At 37.6% G+C, this 17,040-nt stretch overlaps 1 protein-coding gene across 1 annotated transcript in view; it reads right to left on the minus strand.

Moving 5' to 3' along the window:
- Dip2c (disco interacting protein 2 homolog C) overlaps window positions 1-17,040 on the minus strand; it is a 380,164-nt gene that overhangs the window by 130,131 nt on the left and 232,993 nt on the right. Inside the window, exons 5-9 of the mRNA XM_051194770.1 lie at window positions 15,106-15,231; window positions 13,465-13,674; window positions 7,318-7,452; window positions 5,685-5,804; window positions 2,889-3,086 (exon numbers count right to left, since the gene is read on the minus strand). Of these exons, the coding sequence (XP_051050727.1) occupies window positions 2,889-3,086; window positions 5,685-5,804; window positions 7,318-7,452; window positions 13,465-13,674; window positions 15,106-15,231 (789 nt within the window). The remainder of the gene's footprint in view (window positions 1-2,888; window positions 3,087-5,684; window positions 5,805-7,317; window positions 7,453-13,464; window positions 13,675-15,105; window positions 15,232-17,040) is intronic.

Raw genomic sequence — 17,040 nt, forward strand, 5'->3', positions numbered from 1 at the left:
ACCAAAGAAAATCTTAAGTCCAACAAATCCCTAACACAAAATATTCAGAAAATAAGGGACACTGGGAAAAGGCCAAATCTAAGAATAATAGGTATGGATGAAGGTGAAGAAACCCAACTCAAAGGTGCAGAAAATATACTCAACAAAATCATAGAAGAAAACTTTCCCAACATAAAGAATGGCATGCCAATGAAAGTACAAGAAGCTTAAAGAACACCAAATAGAGTGGACCACAAATAACTCCCCTCAACACATAATAATCAAAATACCAAACATACAGATAAAGAAAGAATATTAAGAGCAGCAAAGGAAAAAGGCCAAGTAACATATAAAGGCAAACCTATCAGAATTACACCTGACTTCTCCATGGAAACTCTGAAAGCCAAAAGGTCCTAATTCTACCAACACTAAGAGACCACGTATGCCAGACCAGACTACTATACCTTGCAAAGCTTTCAATCACTATAGATGGAGAAAATAAGATATTCCATGACAATTCCAGATTTAAAATATACTTATCCACTAAACCAGCCCTACAGAAAGTTGTTGGGGGGAAAACAACACAAAACTTACAAAAACATAGGCAATTCATAATCCCACTTTACCAAAAGCCAAAAGAAAAAGCAGGGTAAATCTACTCACAATACCACCAACAACAACAAATACAAAACAAAGAAAAATTAACAATCAATGGCACCCAAAAAAAAAGAAGAAAGAAAAAGAAAAAAAATTAAAAAACAAAACAAAACAAAAAAACAATCAATGGCCCTTAATTTCCCTCAATATTAATGGTCTTAACTCACCTATAAAAAAAACATAGGCTAACAGTATGGACATGAATACAGAACCATCCTTCTGCTGCATACAAGAAACACAGCTCAACTTCAAAAACAGATGTTACTTAAGAGTAATAAGTTGGGAAAAGATTTTCCAATCAAATGGACCCAAGAAACAAATTGGTGTAGCTAATATCCTAATATCTAACAAATTAGACTTCAAACTAAAATCAATCAAAAGAGATAAAGATCATTTTATATGCATCACAGGAAAAATCCATCAGGATGAAGTCTTAGTTCTGAACATCTATTCCCCAAATACAAAGGCACCCACATTCATAAAAGAAACATTACAAAAACTCAAATCTCACATAAAACCTCACACACTTATATAGTGGGAGACTTCAACACCCCACTCACACCACTGGATGGACCACCAGACAGAAACTTAACAAAGAAACAAAAGAACTAACAGAAGTTGTGACCCCAATGGGTTTAACAGACATCTACAAAAAATTCCATCCAAACACAAAAGAATATACCTTATACATGGTCCCCAGGAGAAGGGGAAAGGGAAAAGATCTCCTGAGCAAATTGGGAGGGGGAGGGAGGGAGTCAGGACAAAGAGAAGAGGTGAAAAGGAGGGGAGAGGAGGATAAGAGGGAACAGGAAGATTGAGTCAGGGGAAGAATAAAGGAGAGTAAGAAAAGAGGGAGCCATTATAGGTTTAAAGAGAAATCTGGCACTAGGGAAATGTCCAGAGATCTACAAGGATGACCCCAACTAACAATCTAAGCAATAGTGGAGAGGCTACCTTAAATGCCCTTCCCTGATAATGAGATTGATGACTACCTTATATGCCATCCAAGAGCCTTCATCCAGTAGCTAATGGAAGCGGAAGCTGACACCCACAGCCAAACACTGAGCTGAACTCCTGGAATCCAGGTGCAAAGAGGGAGGAATGGTGAGCAAAGGGGCCAAGATCATCAGCCTGGAAAAACTCCTAGAAACAGCTGACCTGAACATGAGGGAGCTCATGGGCCCCAGACAGATAGCTGGGAAACCAGCATCGGACACAGGCAGACCACTTGAGCATGGGTCTCAGTTAGGAGGTATGGATAGTCTATGGAGCCTCTGACAGTGAGTGGATCAGTATTTATCCCTAGTATACTAATGGACTTTGGGAGCCTATTCCACATAGAGGAAAACTCCCTCAGCCTAGAAACATGAGGGAGGGCCTAAACCCTGCTCCAAATGATATGGCAGACTTTGAAGATCTCCCATGGAAGGCCTCACCCTCCCTGGGAAGCAAAAAAAGGGTGTGAAAGGGGGTAGGTTGGGGGCAGGGGAGGAGGAGGAGAGAGAACTGGAATTAACTTGTAAAAAAAAGCTTGTTTCTAGTTTAAATTTAAAAAAAAAAAGTAAATGAAGCCAGGTGTAGTGTATGCCTTTAATTCTGGCTCCAGGGAATCCTGAGGTGGGTAGATCTCTGCATATTGGAGCCCATTCTGGTCTACATAGCAAATTCCAGGGCAGCAAGGGCCACATACAGAGATTCTGTCTCAAAACAAAACAAAACAAAAAACAAAAAACAAAAAACAAAAAAACAAAACCATACACACACGTGTTTGTATGTATAATAAATGTCATTTAAAGAATTTTAAATACTTTTTCATAACTGTATTTTTGGGATTTTAAACTTCAGGAATTTCCAATACCTTTCAGTGTCAGCATTTGTGATTACAGCATTTTGGTGTTTGGGGGTCTTATAATTCAAATCTAGACTCAAAGTTTTGATACATACTCCCTATTGTCATCAGTGAAAGTATTCTTTTGAAAACAAAAGCAAAAACAAGATCTAGCATCACAGTGAAGTTATAATCACAGCTTTATACATCCATTTCTGGTTTAACTTTTTTTTTTAAGTAGTAACTCTTTTGTCATCACAAAATAATATATTTTAGAATAATTTTAGATAAATGAGTCACCCAGAAGTTTTTTTTTCCCCCCATTTTGTAGTGGTTATGCCATTTTGTAGTGGTAATATGCAGGAATGACAAAGGACAGATAGTGAACTTTATAGGATTGCTATAAGTAACAGTATGAGATTACCATAAGTGAGGATATACAAGGGTTTTCCATTTGTGTCCATGGTAGTCAGGCAGGGGGCCTTTGGTGAGATGGTTCCCCATCGCTGTAGTGCTGCTTCTAAAGAGGGTGGCCAGTTCGTGACCACTCCCAACTGCTCCCCTCTTGTGGCCAGCATCTGGGCACCTTCTGGCTTTGGCTGATTTGGATCTGGTTGTTGAACTAAATACATTTAAAAATACAAGATTTTCAAGAAAAATGCATCCATGTTAGCATAATATTTTTAAAGTTTATAAAAAATCTAAGAGATTTGTATTTAAGGCATAAATGTATCAGCTGACAGTAAACATGCTTTTCTAGAATTAAAATCATTACAGATGTAACAAAAGAATTGAGCTCTTACAATTTCCAAAGCAACACAGAATGGAGAATTTAGGTGGGTGTGAGAACATTTGTAGATAACAGACAAAACTGAACCATATGCCTAGAGTCTCACATTTAAATGCATGGGTTTGAAGTTCTACTTATTAGCACACAGTATTCAAGACTACAAAAGGCTCAGTTCTTACATTATATTTTTCCCTTCAAAGATGAAATATAGGCAGAAATCATCTACCAATACTCTGTATAACAAAAGCACGGTGAAAGTACTTGAGTGAATAAAACTAAAATAAATGCCTCACTGAAAACACTGTGTTCTTCTTTTAGTTTAGATAGGTCTTAGCTAGTAGTGGTGCTGCAAGCTTTTGATCCCAGCACTCAGGAGACAGAGGCAGGTGAATCTCTGTGAGTTGAAGGTCATCCTGGTTTACAGAGAGATCCATGATAGTCAGGGCTACACAGAGAAACCATGTCTCGAGAAAAACAAAAAGTTTAGACAGGTGTGAAAGAAAGATATCTAGAAAGAAATTCTCTCTCAGAAATTGAGTGATTGCCTCCACCTGCTATCTGGAAAATCAACTAAGCCTTCTATAAATTTTATTTTTCAATTTTCAGGTGCATGAATGTGTAGTATGGATATATATGTGCCTCTGTGTGTGTGTGTGTGTGTGGTCCCATGTGTACATGAGTATGAATGTGTAGGTTGAAGTTTGATGTTAGGAACTGTCCTCCATAATTCTTCTACCTTATTCATTAAGGCAGCCCAGCCTCACAATCAAGCCCAGCACTCAAGGTTGAGGCTAGTCTCATTCATCAACTTGACCTAGTGATCTCGTCTATACTTTTCAAGATTGCATTTAACATGGGTTCTGAAATCCTACCTTCACACTTGCACTAAAATGCTTTATCCCATTAGTCATCTGTCTCACCATCATTCAGCTGAGTCTTAACTTCAGTTAACAGATAACAAGAAGCATACTAAGAAACATACTAATAACAAGAAACATACTAATCATTTTGTTTCAATTTTAAGTTATCTAGTTGCAGACTCCCATTCATCATAGGTGAGATGGAGGGCAGAGTTCCCACCATACTCCAGCAATCTTATTATAAGCTTGTGTAGAAAGTACCCTTTGGCTTTGAGCCAAGGATCTCTATAGTTTCATTTTGCTTTGCTATCACAGCATTGAGTCCTTATAAAGAGGCCTAAATCACATAACAGAGTCACATTCCACTAAAGGGGGGGGGGGAACAGATGGCTTCAAAGCTCTAAAATGCTAGCCACTTGGTGTACTGTTACCATATTCATTGGAAGCAGCAACCTGCATTCTGACTTAGAGTGCTATTGTCAAGAAAAGGCAAGATTATCACTTTTTTAAAATTATATTTTATTTTACATGTCAATCCCAGTTCCCTCCCTCTTACCCTTTCTGCCCCCTCACATGCACCCAGACCACCCTCCCCTCCCATCCCCCAACCCCAATTCCACCTGTAGGGCAATGCCATCCAGGTGGGGTCATGTAAATCTGTCAAGTCATTTGAAGTAGGGACTAGGACTTCTCTTCTGTCTCTAGGTTAAGGTAGTATCCCTCCATAGGGGATGTGTCCACAAGGTCATTTTGTGCACCAGGAATACATCCTGGTTCCACTGTCTGAGATCCCTTAGACTGCTCAGTCCTTCTAGCTTAGACCGATATTCAGGGGGCCTGAGTCAGTCCCGTGCTTGCTTCCCAGCTATCAGTCTGGGGACCCGTTAGCTCCTCCTTGTTCAGGTCAGCTGTCTCTATGTGTTTCTGCAACCTGGTCTTGTCCTCTTCCTCTGCATCTGGATTCTAGTTCGACTCAATGTTTAGTTATGGGTGTTTGCTTCTGTTTCCAACAGGTACTAGATAAGGGCTCCATGGTGGTGGATAAGTTAGTTGTTGATCTCACTATCCAGGAAGGGCATATATGGTAGCCTTTGAACTCAAATTGTTAGTTGGTGGCAGTCTTGTAGGTCTCTAGACATTTCTTTAGGTTCAGTTTTCTCTTCAAACCAATAATGGCTCCCTCTTTTATGTTTGTTCTCTCTCTCTCTCTCTCTCTCTCTCTCTCTCTCTCTCTCTCTCTCTCTCTCTCTCTGTCTCTCTCTGTCTCTCTCTCTCTCGTCTTCCCTGACTCAATCTTCCTAGTCACACCTCTCCTCCCCTTCTCTTTCTCCTACTTCTCTCTCCATTCACTGCCCCCCCCACTTCCCATGTGCTCTGGGGGACTTGTCCCTTCCCCCTTCTGTGAGGGTCTTTAAATGAATCTCTTAGAATAAACCTTGTATCCTAGTTCCTCTGGTGTTGTGAATTATAGGCTGGTATCACTCTAAACAAAATAAAGGCATTTTGCAGAAAATGTAGTATTGTACCATGGAACTATAGGATCTCATAAAAGAAGAGGTAAAAACATTACCTTCTAACAATTCCTCAAAGTCATCAACAAAGAATTCCCGTAATGGGGGTCGCTTCGGTCGTTTAAGGGTATTGACAAGCTGCTGAATTTTTGCAGATACCCTGCTACTTACTGGTACACCTAACGAAAAAGAAAAAAGAAAAAAAAAAGAAAGAAAGAAAGAAAAGGGAATCAGAGTGAAAATGAACAAACACTGGAGGAAACATGGTAACTTGCAAAAAAATTTCCCCAAACAATAGTGTTTTTGTTTCCTGTAGTGGACACAGCATAAGGCCTTATACATGCCAGACAAGGTATCTAAGCAATGACATATACCTCCATTACTTCAAAATCATTTTAATCTTAAATGTACTTTCAGATTAAAAAAAAAATTATAGCACTGACAACATGGAAAAATTGCCACAATTCTCAACATCTAAATATAGTATCTTCTCAATTAATCCCAAACAATTTGTTTCAGATGAATCCAAGACCAGTGGTTTTGAAGCTTAGGTGAGAATGTTAGTACTAGCTGTGGGTGTGATTCTGAGTTGATGGTGTACACAATGAGAAGCGCTGGACTACATAATACAGGAGCCAGAATTTACCTAATTCCAGAACTTGACAGATTTTAAAGATAATGTAAGTTCTTAAATAATGGCAAGAATAATATCTATGATCATTTTCAATAATGGGTATGTCAGAGAATGAAAGCCAACTTGGTAGAATAAAAGGACAGCCAATTCTGTAAGAAATGTAATTGCTACAGTTTTTATTAAATTGATCTTTATGAATAAGTAGTATTAGGGCTTCAACCATGCTGAGGACAGTATGCCATTTGTTAAAGATATGGCTAGTATTAGGTATTTAATTGTGAACCACCCCAGTCATCATAACAACATCAACAAACACTGTCAGGTACATTGACTGTGGCGTGTTGATACTGTTCAATTTTTCATAAAGAAATAAGTAATTTTACTGATAGATTCTAATCTAACTTTTATGACCGGTGCAGGAATATAACACAATTCAACTAGAATACAGAGAAAGTTCATATCTGTGGTTTGCTGATTGGTATTCCATACTTGGAACTATTAATGTTACTATAATACACCAAGATTAGAAATTTGGAAACTAGGGAAACCCTTTTATTCTGTAAGTTATCAAAGCAGTGATCATTTATTTCCAATTTTAATAAAAAAAAAAAAAGGTACCTCCTTCTTCCAAAATCTAAGGCTACAACACCTCTATAAATCACTTTGTTTTCCCATTTATCTTCATGTTGCTCTTTGAAATAAGCATTCACAGTCTTAACACTTATACTGTAAATTCTTAGATTCTAATGACTCATCCAACATTAGTTATACACTAGAAAAATATCAGCATCTAATTAAATCTTTATCTTCTCATGGCTAAATTACTGCAATATCTACATTGTTTTTAATAAGGATAAATCCTTAGACAATGTGGAAATGATTTACATTTTTCAAAGTTAGGTCACCTAGAAAAGTTCCAAAGGAACATGATAAGCAGGACTGAAGGAACCAAGGAGTATCTAGAAGCAGCACCTTCACTCAAAAAGAGTAATACTAATCATAGTAAAGACAGCAGTAGAGCATTCACATTGGAGGAAGCACCTCACTGTATGACATACCATCCCCAGTCTCCATGAGCTCAGCATTGCCATACTTTGGTGCTGTCCGGGATGTGGTAGAGCCCTGTGGCCTTTCTACTTGTATTGAGTGTTCTGAGGTGTATGTGGTTACATCAGGAGGTGCAGAATGATTTTCTGTAAAGAAGCACAGAAGACAATTTTCTCATGAACATGGTTATTCCAAAGGCTAAGCAATAGGGCCTCAAAAATGTCTAGAAAATACTCTATAAAAAGATACTTTGACCAAACATGGTGACACAAGCCTGTATTCCTAATACTTGGAAGCATATGCAATGAAGTCCATTATCATCACAGCAAGAGTAGGGCAGGAGGCAAGGCAGGAATAGTGCTAGAGAAGTAGTTGAGAGCTACATCATGATCTGCAGGCAGGAGAGGCTGCCTGGGCCCAGCATGAGCTTTTGAAACCTTACCTCCTATTCTAGTGACTCACTCCCCCCAAAAAGGCCACACCTCCCAATCCTTCTAATATTTATTTTTTTGGAGGGGGGAGTTGAGACAGAATTTCTCTGTATTACTTTGGAACTTGATCTGTAGACCATGCTGGCCTGGAACTCACAAAGATCCACCTGCCTCTGCCTCCCGAGTGCACCAACAATGCCTGGCTCCTTCTTATCTTTTTAAACACTGTCCATTTCAACCTTACAGTAAAATTCTGGTTCATATAAGCTTTCATCAATAAAATCACAAAAACATCACAGAGGGCATGCTGTAAAAAGCACAAAAATTTGGGGTTGAAGAGATGGCTCAGCAGATAAAGCATCAGCTGCTCTTTCAGAAAACCAGAAGCTGAATCCCCAATGACACCTCACAACTGTCTGTAACTCCAGTTCCAGGGGATCCTACAGCTTCACACAGACATACATGTAGACAAAACACCAATGCATATAAAATTAATTAAAAAAAAACACACTTCTATTGACAGAGAACTAAAACAAGAGGGCCAGGGCAATCCTATTGGGACCTAAGTCACAAATGTGTACTTCAGGCAACAAGAATTTTAAGGGTTCGGCACATGTTCATGAATAATAGAAAACTCTCCACTATTTGCGGAGGGGCACTAATTACCTCCAGAGTGGAATGTGAACAGGATGAAGGCTTAGCATATTTTTTGGAGGCAAGAAGTATAATTTGGATTTTAACAACTTAATGTAAAATGTGTTTTGAAAGATCACACCATGAAATTATTTCTAGCAAAAAGTGACAATCCCAAATCCATGTTTTAACCATCCTGATGGGACATGGAGGATTAGGCACATAACATGGGCCACCACTGACAGTTTCCATTCAGCCTGGTATTATCTTAGAGAAGATTCATATTTTTCAGTTTGCTTTTGGAGTAAAGTTTAAAATTCTAAAATGTGGATCAAAAAACTATGAGTAGCTGTTTACCAGGCACCTGACTTTAGAAATATTAGCATATAGATGTGTCTTTGTATTTGTAGCTTATTTTGTGATAAAGGTACCATGTTCAATAGCTGCAGCAGTAAAATATTTAATTATCTATCCATTTATAGGAAAAATTTGTTGATCTGCTCTAAAATTATAATATTCTAACTGCAATACCACCCAAGTTGAGAGGGATGGGACATTAGGGAGATACTAGCCCTTAATACGCAGGCTGTGGCAACATCACCAATTTTGGTATATATGTGCTATATTAGGGCAACATATGTTTTAAAAGCTTAAATACTTAGGACGATTACAGATAAATAAACAAGGGTAATTTATAATAGTGGCTATTCAAACTGAATAAATTTCCCTAATAAAACAGACTCCACAATCAAAACATCCAATTGCCAGGCTCTTGCTTATTATGTAATAACTAATACATCTCTGGGATAAATAAAGATTTTTATAAATTCATTCTGTTAGTTTTTTCATTTATTTGTTTACATTCACACATACTAGTTATCTACTTATGTGGAAGTGCACATATGTGGGGACAGAAGTTGACATTGTTGATCTAACCTTATTTTTTTGGGACAGGGTCTGTGATATCTACTTTTAGTTGTAAAATTGATTACATCTGAAATTAACAAAAACCCAAGTGGCTGGATACACCTGTGAAGGATTTTTCTTAATCAAATAATTTGAAATGGGAAGAGTCACTGCTTTTAATCCAAATCTTTTCAGGAGGGCAGATTCGCCTTTAATCTGGGCATTATGGTCTGGTGACAGGCCTATGTAAAGGAGATAGAAGAAGGAAGTTTTTGCTCTTTGCCTGGTTGCTCTCAATCTCACTAGCAAATTCATACCTTCATGAGTCTATTTCTTCAAGATTACAATGTATAAACACAAACTGAACAACTACTGGATTCTTAGACTTTCAAGTTGTTAGACAGTCATTGTTGGACTAGCTGAACCACATGTAAGTAATTCGAATAAATCTAACACACACACACACTTATTTTCACTCTATAAATTCTGTTCTTCTAGAGAACATTGAATAATACAGGGTCTCTTGTAGAACCAGAAACTCATTAGTTGTCCACACTAGCTCCAAGAATCTATAGCTGACTCACTGGGACAGGAATTACAGGCAAGGGTTACCAGATCCAGCTTTTTTAGATGGTGCTGGAGATTCAAACTCAGGTCCTGGTGCTTGCATAGCCAGCCCATACCAACTGAAAGATCACCCCAGCTCAACTTCATATCTTCTTAGCAGGGATGGATACAAGAATTCTTACGAGAATTCTAAAACATTCTGGGAAAAATCAATTACTTTTATAAAGACTGGATTAATAAAAATACACTCTCAATATACTCTGACAATGTTGTCAGATAAAGACATTATCAAAAGATTACAGAGGCTTAAAACTAAAATAAGTTCATGTGAAAGTCTAATTTCATATATATATATATATATATATATATATATATATATATTCTGCATTGTCTTTAGTTCTTACTCTATGACTGTATTAATACAGTATGTGTCCAATTTCCCTAGTTATGTTATCTAAGTAATTCCTATAATTTACTCAACATTTTTTCAAATATAAATCTTGGAGTTTAAAATAATTCAAGTAATTATACTGTCTAGTCTAAGTTACATTTCTCAAGTTTTCATTTTGAGCATTAAACCCCTCATTTCTAACTAAGGTTGTTTAATTTTTAACTTTATTTTTGTGGTATTTAGGATTGAAACAAAGCCACAAGAAGCAAACACTGAGCTACAATGCTCAGCCTTAAGGCACTTAATAAGTATGTTCCAATAATTACCATGAGTGATCCAGAGTCATTCTAGGGCTAGCAAGTGCCTCAAAGGTACACAGTTTTGCTAGTATGCACAAGGATCTAGGTTTTGATGTTTGGTAAACAGGTTACCCTGGTTATAGTGATATGGAAAAAATACACAAGTCAGCCAAAGGCACACAATATTCTGCCAGTAATGTAGGAAGTCAGAACATAAGGTCTGACTCCTTGTACTAGCAGTCTACACAATCTCAAAATTTAGCACTGTCAAGTTTGAGGTTTTGCTGTCAGGGTCCTTGGTTACAGATTAACAAGTATATCTTGTAATATACACAACAAGCACTATAGGAGAAAGTAAAATTGATAGCCCAGAATAGAATTTTTCATCCTCTAGTAAGCCATCCTGGCTCACCAAAATACATGGGAGATGTCTTAGGTGTGTGCCCAAGGAAATTTGCAGAAAAAAAAATACAGAAAGGCTTGAGGTTTTGCTTTAACCAAGAAGCAAAAGAATGCCCATTTTGAGAGAGACTATGTGGTTGTTATCTCTTGGCTTTCCTCATTAATGTGCAAAAGAAGTCTCTATAGACTCCACATGATGCAACTTGCCCAAAGGGATCAAACATGATTTTGGAGTTTATTTGTTTTCAGCTTTGCCAAACGTGCATGCATGTATATGCAGGCACACACTCATGCTATTTTCTTTTTCCCAAGATTTTGATGATCTCAGCAAAAGGTCAAGTGGTGACAACTTTGACTCTCCACCTCTCCCCTTGGCTGCCTTTGTCTCTGGAATAAAGTATTCTTAATTCTCATCAGGTTTCATTGTTTTGTCTTTGGGGGGGGGGGAAGCCAATGCCTACAGATAAATTCCAGATATTCTAGGAACTTAGCCTTGTGCCAAATAAGAAATTACTGAAATGTCACACACTCAGGAGTTATATTTAAGACACACTGAGCCTTGGTTGTATATGAGTAATGCAACCTTTTATAGTTTGGATAAATTTAATTCTGCATGCTATAATTTCCTCCAGTATTCCAAGTGTAAACTCACAAGGGGAAAGCCAAAGGCAGGGATTAATCTGTTCAGAAATATTTGGTCCTCTTAGAAAGATTCTGACAACCTTCTTAAAAGAACAAAATCAGAGAACTTCCATGTTCAAGTTGGTGGGTATACTGTCTGTCTGCTCAGGTACCATGGACAGCTGACAGCTTCAGCAGCCATTCTAAGCTGCAATAAGCAAAGAAATGACTTGTGTTATCTAAATATATTTAATGGTGACATTTATATGCAATGTTTAATCTTCTGATATTTTAAATGTAAGTTATCTGGTAACACTGACTAGTAATTTTCTTCAAAATGTGTTAAGCTTAAGTAACTGCTTCAAAAACTTGTTCAGATGTTCCTGTATTCTCCTTTTTACTTGCAACAGTTCAGAAAGTAAAAAGGGCAAGAAACTATGGTTCCCATTTTTTTCCCCTTCACTGAAAATGTGACTTCAAGATCCCAGTGGTTGTTAATGACAGAACTCAAAGCAGATGCTGTTCTTCAGGCAATGAACCAAACAAACTTACTTGAATATAAAAAGGGCAATGCTTTTAACTTTGTTCACTGAGTTCAAATGGGATGAAGCTTAAAACGTCAGTTTGAAATGACTTTAACTGCCCATCAATTAGTTAAAGATCCACATTCTGGGTATCTGAGCTGACTTTGCCATGTTTAACTCATTTATTCCACTTCCTGTTTCCTGATGTGGAAAGGTATTCCTACAGTATTGCAGGTGTGACTTGGGAGAACTACATCTATATCTCACTCAACCTCTAGGTATATATATGACCGTATAATATGCAACTGCCTCTAAGTACCTGGCTATTTCTCTACCTGGTGGCTACATGACAGATAGAACATATTGGATCATATCCAAACAATTTACCTTCTGAAAACCTCTTACCATTGACCTGTTTGAGCTCTTAATCCACAGAAAACAATGGATGAGAACAGAGATCTAGATGTCTCACTTCACACCTAAGAATGAGGACTAGACTGGGACATAGTAAATAATAAGCACATGGGCAGGAATGATATCATCTCCACATTTCATAGAACCAATTACTCATCTAGAACATGTTTCTTCTAATCGCTTACTTCTTTTCTTAAACTATTTTCAGATGCCCCGTGGTCATGCTTCTGACCATGTGGGTTTAATTTTTTTACTTTTCATTATGTATATGAATGTGGGGGATGGGTATATATGAGTATAGCTGCCTGTGGAAGACAAGAGAGGCAGCTAGATTCCCTGGAGTTTAAGTTACAGGGAGCTGTGAATAGTCCAATGTTTGTGCTTCAAACAAACCTCAGGTCCTCTGCAAGAACAGTATGTGCTCTTAACTGCTGGGCCACCTTTCTAGCCCACCTTCTACTTTTTCTAATCTATACAGCCTTCTTCATTCTAGAGCCCACATAAAGAATAATAGTATGAAGTATCTAAACAATGTGAATGCCTTTGGCAGAAATCATTAAGTCCATCAAGTTCCTCAAATGACACTCTCCAAGTAATAACAACTGTACGTTATAATCTCTTGTCTATACCAGCACCACAAAACTTCACTGAGTAGTGTATTTAGCATAAAACACAAACATATAAGTTGATATGGCTGCAAGCTTTCCTAATGAATAAGAACACATTGAAAACTAACACAAAGCTGGAAGAATTCCTGTAACAAAAGACTGAGGTATTGAATAAACATAACAATAGTTTTAGAAATGTTTAGTCCAAAGCAGTAACCCAGGTGTCCATCAGATTCTATAACCAGAGCATTCCTGGAGAACAAACCAATATTCAGTGCTAGCTCAGATAATTCCAAGAGCAAACCAGACACCAAAAAAAGGCAAAGGTATCCATCCCTCCAGGCTATGTACATCTTACTCACCTATGTGTGTCTGGGCCATGACGTCTGCCAGCCGGTGTGCTGCCCCACTGCCCCCACTCTGAGTGGAGGAAGAGGAGGTGGTTGATGTAGTAGAGCCATGGATGGCCTGGCTAATCCAATGCTCCATGTTGATGCTGCCCTGGCTAGAGGTTGGAGTTCCCTGGGAATCACCCTGCACTGAGCCTTCATCTTCTGAACCGGACGAGGTATCTGTTTTCAAGAAGAGATTTGATTTGTTAAATAGTGCTGCAAAGATGATCCTCAACCTCACTGCTTTTCCACACACTGCCAAAAGATACACCTCAGATCAGATAATAACTTCCCAGTGACTTTTGATGAAGGGTTAGTAAGTCTGTGGACCAAATCATGCCTACTGCATGTTTTGTAAACTTTTACTAGAACACAGCACTTCCATCCACTGACACACGAAAATGCCTGCTTTTATGCCACAACAGTAGAGTTGTTGAGCCACAGAGTTGAAGAGCTGTTAAAGCCTACAGAAGCTAAATTACTGTCTCACATTCCACAGGCAAAGCCTAGTGACTCCTGTTTTGGGTCACCATCTGAATTGATTGACAAAGGTCGATTGGTTTCTTCCACAATATAATAATATAGGATATTAGTATTGTAAAATTTTAAGGATATGTGTGTGTATATACGTACACATCTTTCTAGCAGAAGAAAGATCTATATAATTTCAATTATACTTAAAAGGTATAATATTTTCTATATGGGTAAATAATTGAGTAAAATTTTATGTTTTTGAGTAATCATAGTTGAGTCTTCATGAAAATCTAAAATACTGACTAATATAGGTATATATGTAACAATGTTAAAATTTCCCTCCCAAGTTAAACTCATATACTATTTTTGAAGTATGGTTCATGAAGTTCTTACCTCCTGGGCATATACCTGAAGGACTCTATGTCAACACACTACAGATACTTATATATGCTTGCTTATTGAAGCAGAAGTCACAATAGCCAATTATAGAACCAACTTATATGCCCATCAATAAATGAATGAATAAAATGTAGTTAAATATACATAATAGACTTTTATTCGGCTGCAAAAAGACCACCCTGGTCTACAAGAGCTAGTTCCAGGACAGCAGCCAAAGCCAAAGAGAAACACTATCTCAAAAAACTGAAAAACAAAACAAAATAAAACACAAAAACAGAATAAAATCATGACATTTGCAAGAGAATGGACAGAGAAGAGTTCCTTATGTTAAGGGCAAACAACAACAACAACAACAAAATAATACAAATGAGGGTTATTATTGCATATTTCCATTCATATATGAAATCTAGGGTGTATGTAGGTCATGAAAGCAGAAAGAGGAAAGGTAAGATCTAAAGTGGGGAGAACAATAGAGATATTGGATATGTGTGGCATAAAAGGGAAAGAGTTAAAAAAAAATTGGGGGAATGAAAGGGACAAAAAGAGAGATAGAGGGGATCACAAAGACTCTGGGGAGGGTGAGTAACTAATAAACATGTGAACATGACATGATGAGACCGTTATTTTGTATCCTAACTAAAAGTTTTTTTTTTTTTTTTAAAAGACTGATATGACCTAGTTACCAATTAATTCTAAGGCACACATTTACGAAGCAGAAACATGGAAGGCATTGCTCACCTGGGGGTGTATAGGCATCCATGGAAGTCTGTACAACCAGGGATCTTCGTTTGGAAGGCATTGGCACTGCCATCTTCCTTTCTTTGTGTTTAGCAAGAGCTGCCTGGACAGCTTCTGTATGAACATCTGAAACCAACAGAGAACACAATTATCCCACCATTAAGACCAAAGTCCTAAGACCAAAGCCTTCATCCAACCCTCTGTCCCTATAGTACATGGGATCTTTGTACTTGTGCTAAGAAATAAATGGGTAAAGGAAAGCAAAGCAGTTAGTCCCATGAGTCTGATATCCCCAGTAGAAAGAAACATTAAGATTCACTCACTTTATTAGCATTCAATTTTATAAACAAACATTGACTCCAAAATGTTCATGGCTTTCATAGAGTAAATGGACCCTGACCATTGCAGGTCATGTGTTCAAACATGAAAACTCTTTCTAATATTACATTAGAGGAAGTATATATGCCTCATAACTCATAGTCAGAAAGTTTAAGCTACAATCCAGGTACTATGTTAGACATTTTATAAATATTAACACATGAATCAATTCCACACATATTAACTGAATGCCAATTTTGTGTTTATTTTCCTTCACTGCTGGAGATGGAAGGACAAAAGCTCTAACAATGAACTACATCCCTAGCCTGAATGCTTACTTCATAAGGCAGCATCATTACAAAGGACTTGGGGTAATAAGACAGAAGCAAGCACTGAGTTACATTCAGCAAATTTCTTCTTTTTTGAATCTGTGACAATTCTGACAACTATTTATTTAAGGAGGAATATATATTTTTACATACACTTTATTCTAATTGAGGTTTCTCCATCACCTTTCAGGTCCTCCTGATTCCCCATTCACCCAAATTCACACCTTTTCTTAATCTCTCTTATTAAAATACAAATAGGTATTTAAAAATGATAAGGTAAAATAAAAACAAAGAAGCCAGAATAGGACAAAGCAAAAACCTAAGAGAAAGCACAAAAAATATATATAGATTCATATATGCACATTTTCAGAAACACAGAAACCCCACAAAAATACAATTGTGTATATAATATATACACAAAAGATCTGTAAAGAAAAAAAAAATGCCCAGACAAAGCATTACGAGACAAGGAACCTCCAAAAATGGCATTGAGTTGGCCATTTACTGTTGAGCATATAGTCTGTCCTTAAAAATGATTTGTATACCCAGTGGGACTCCATTAGAGAAAACTAATTTTCCTTTGTGAGTAGTTATCAATTGGACATAGCTTCTAAATTAGGGATGAGGGCTTGTGTCCCCTTCCCCTCTCAGTGCTAGCACCACATTAGGGCTTAGACCTGGGCTTGTTATCACAGCCTCTGTCAATTCTTATGTGCATAAGTTCCACTGTGTTTGGAAGGTCTTGTTTTCTTGTTTCCTTGATGTCATGCATCCCCACTGGCTCTTAAAATCTTCCTGCCTCCTCTTCCACAGGTTTCTTGAGCTCTGAGGAGAGGGATTTGGTGGAGACATCACATTTAGGACTGAGTGTTACAAAGTCTCTTATTCTCTGCATTGTCCCATTGTGACTCTGTTTTTGTTCTCATCTATTGCAGGTAGAAGGAAGCCTCTTTAATGATGGCTGAACAAAACAGGGCTCTATGAGTTTAGTAGAATTTCTTTAGGAATCTTTTTATTGCTACCTTCCTTTAGCAGAAAAGTAGTTTTTGGATTTCCGCTAGGTCCCTGATCTCTCTAGTCAGGTTCCTGTCCACTCCAGCAACATCAGGGATGAGTTCTATCTCATGAAGTGGACCTTAAATCTAATCAGAGATTAGTTGGTACCTTAGTTAAGGTTTCTGTTGCTGTGATGAAACACCATGACAAAAAAGCAAGTTGGAAAGGAAAGGGTTTATATGGCTTGCACTTCCACTGCACATGTTCATCTTCAAAGAAGTCAGGGCAGGAG

Source organism: Phodopus roborovskii, unplaced genomic scaffold (genome assembly GCF_943737965.1).
Source record: "Phodopus roborovskii unplaced genomic scaffold, PHOROB, whole genome shotgun sequence".
NCBI classification, from domain to species: Eukaryota; Metazoa; Chordata; class Mammalia; order Rodentia; family Cricetidae; genus Phodopus; species Phodopus roborovskii.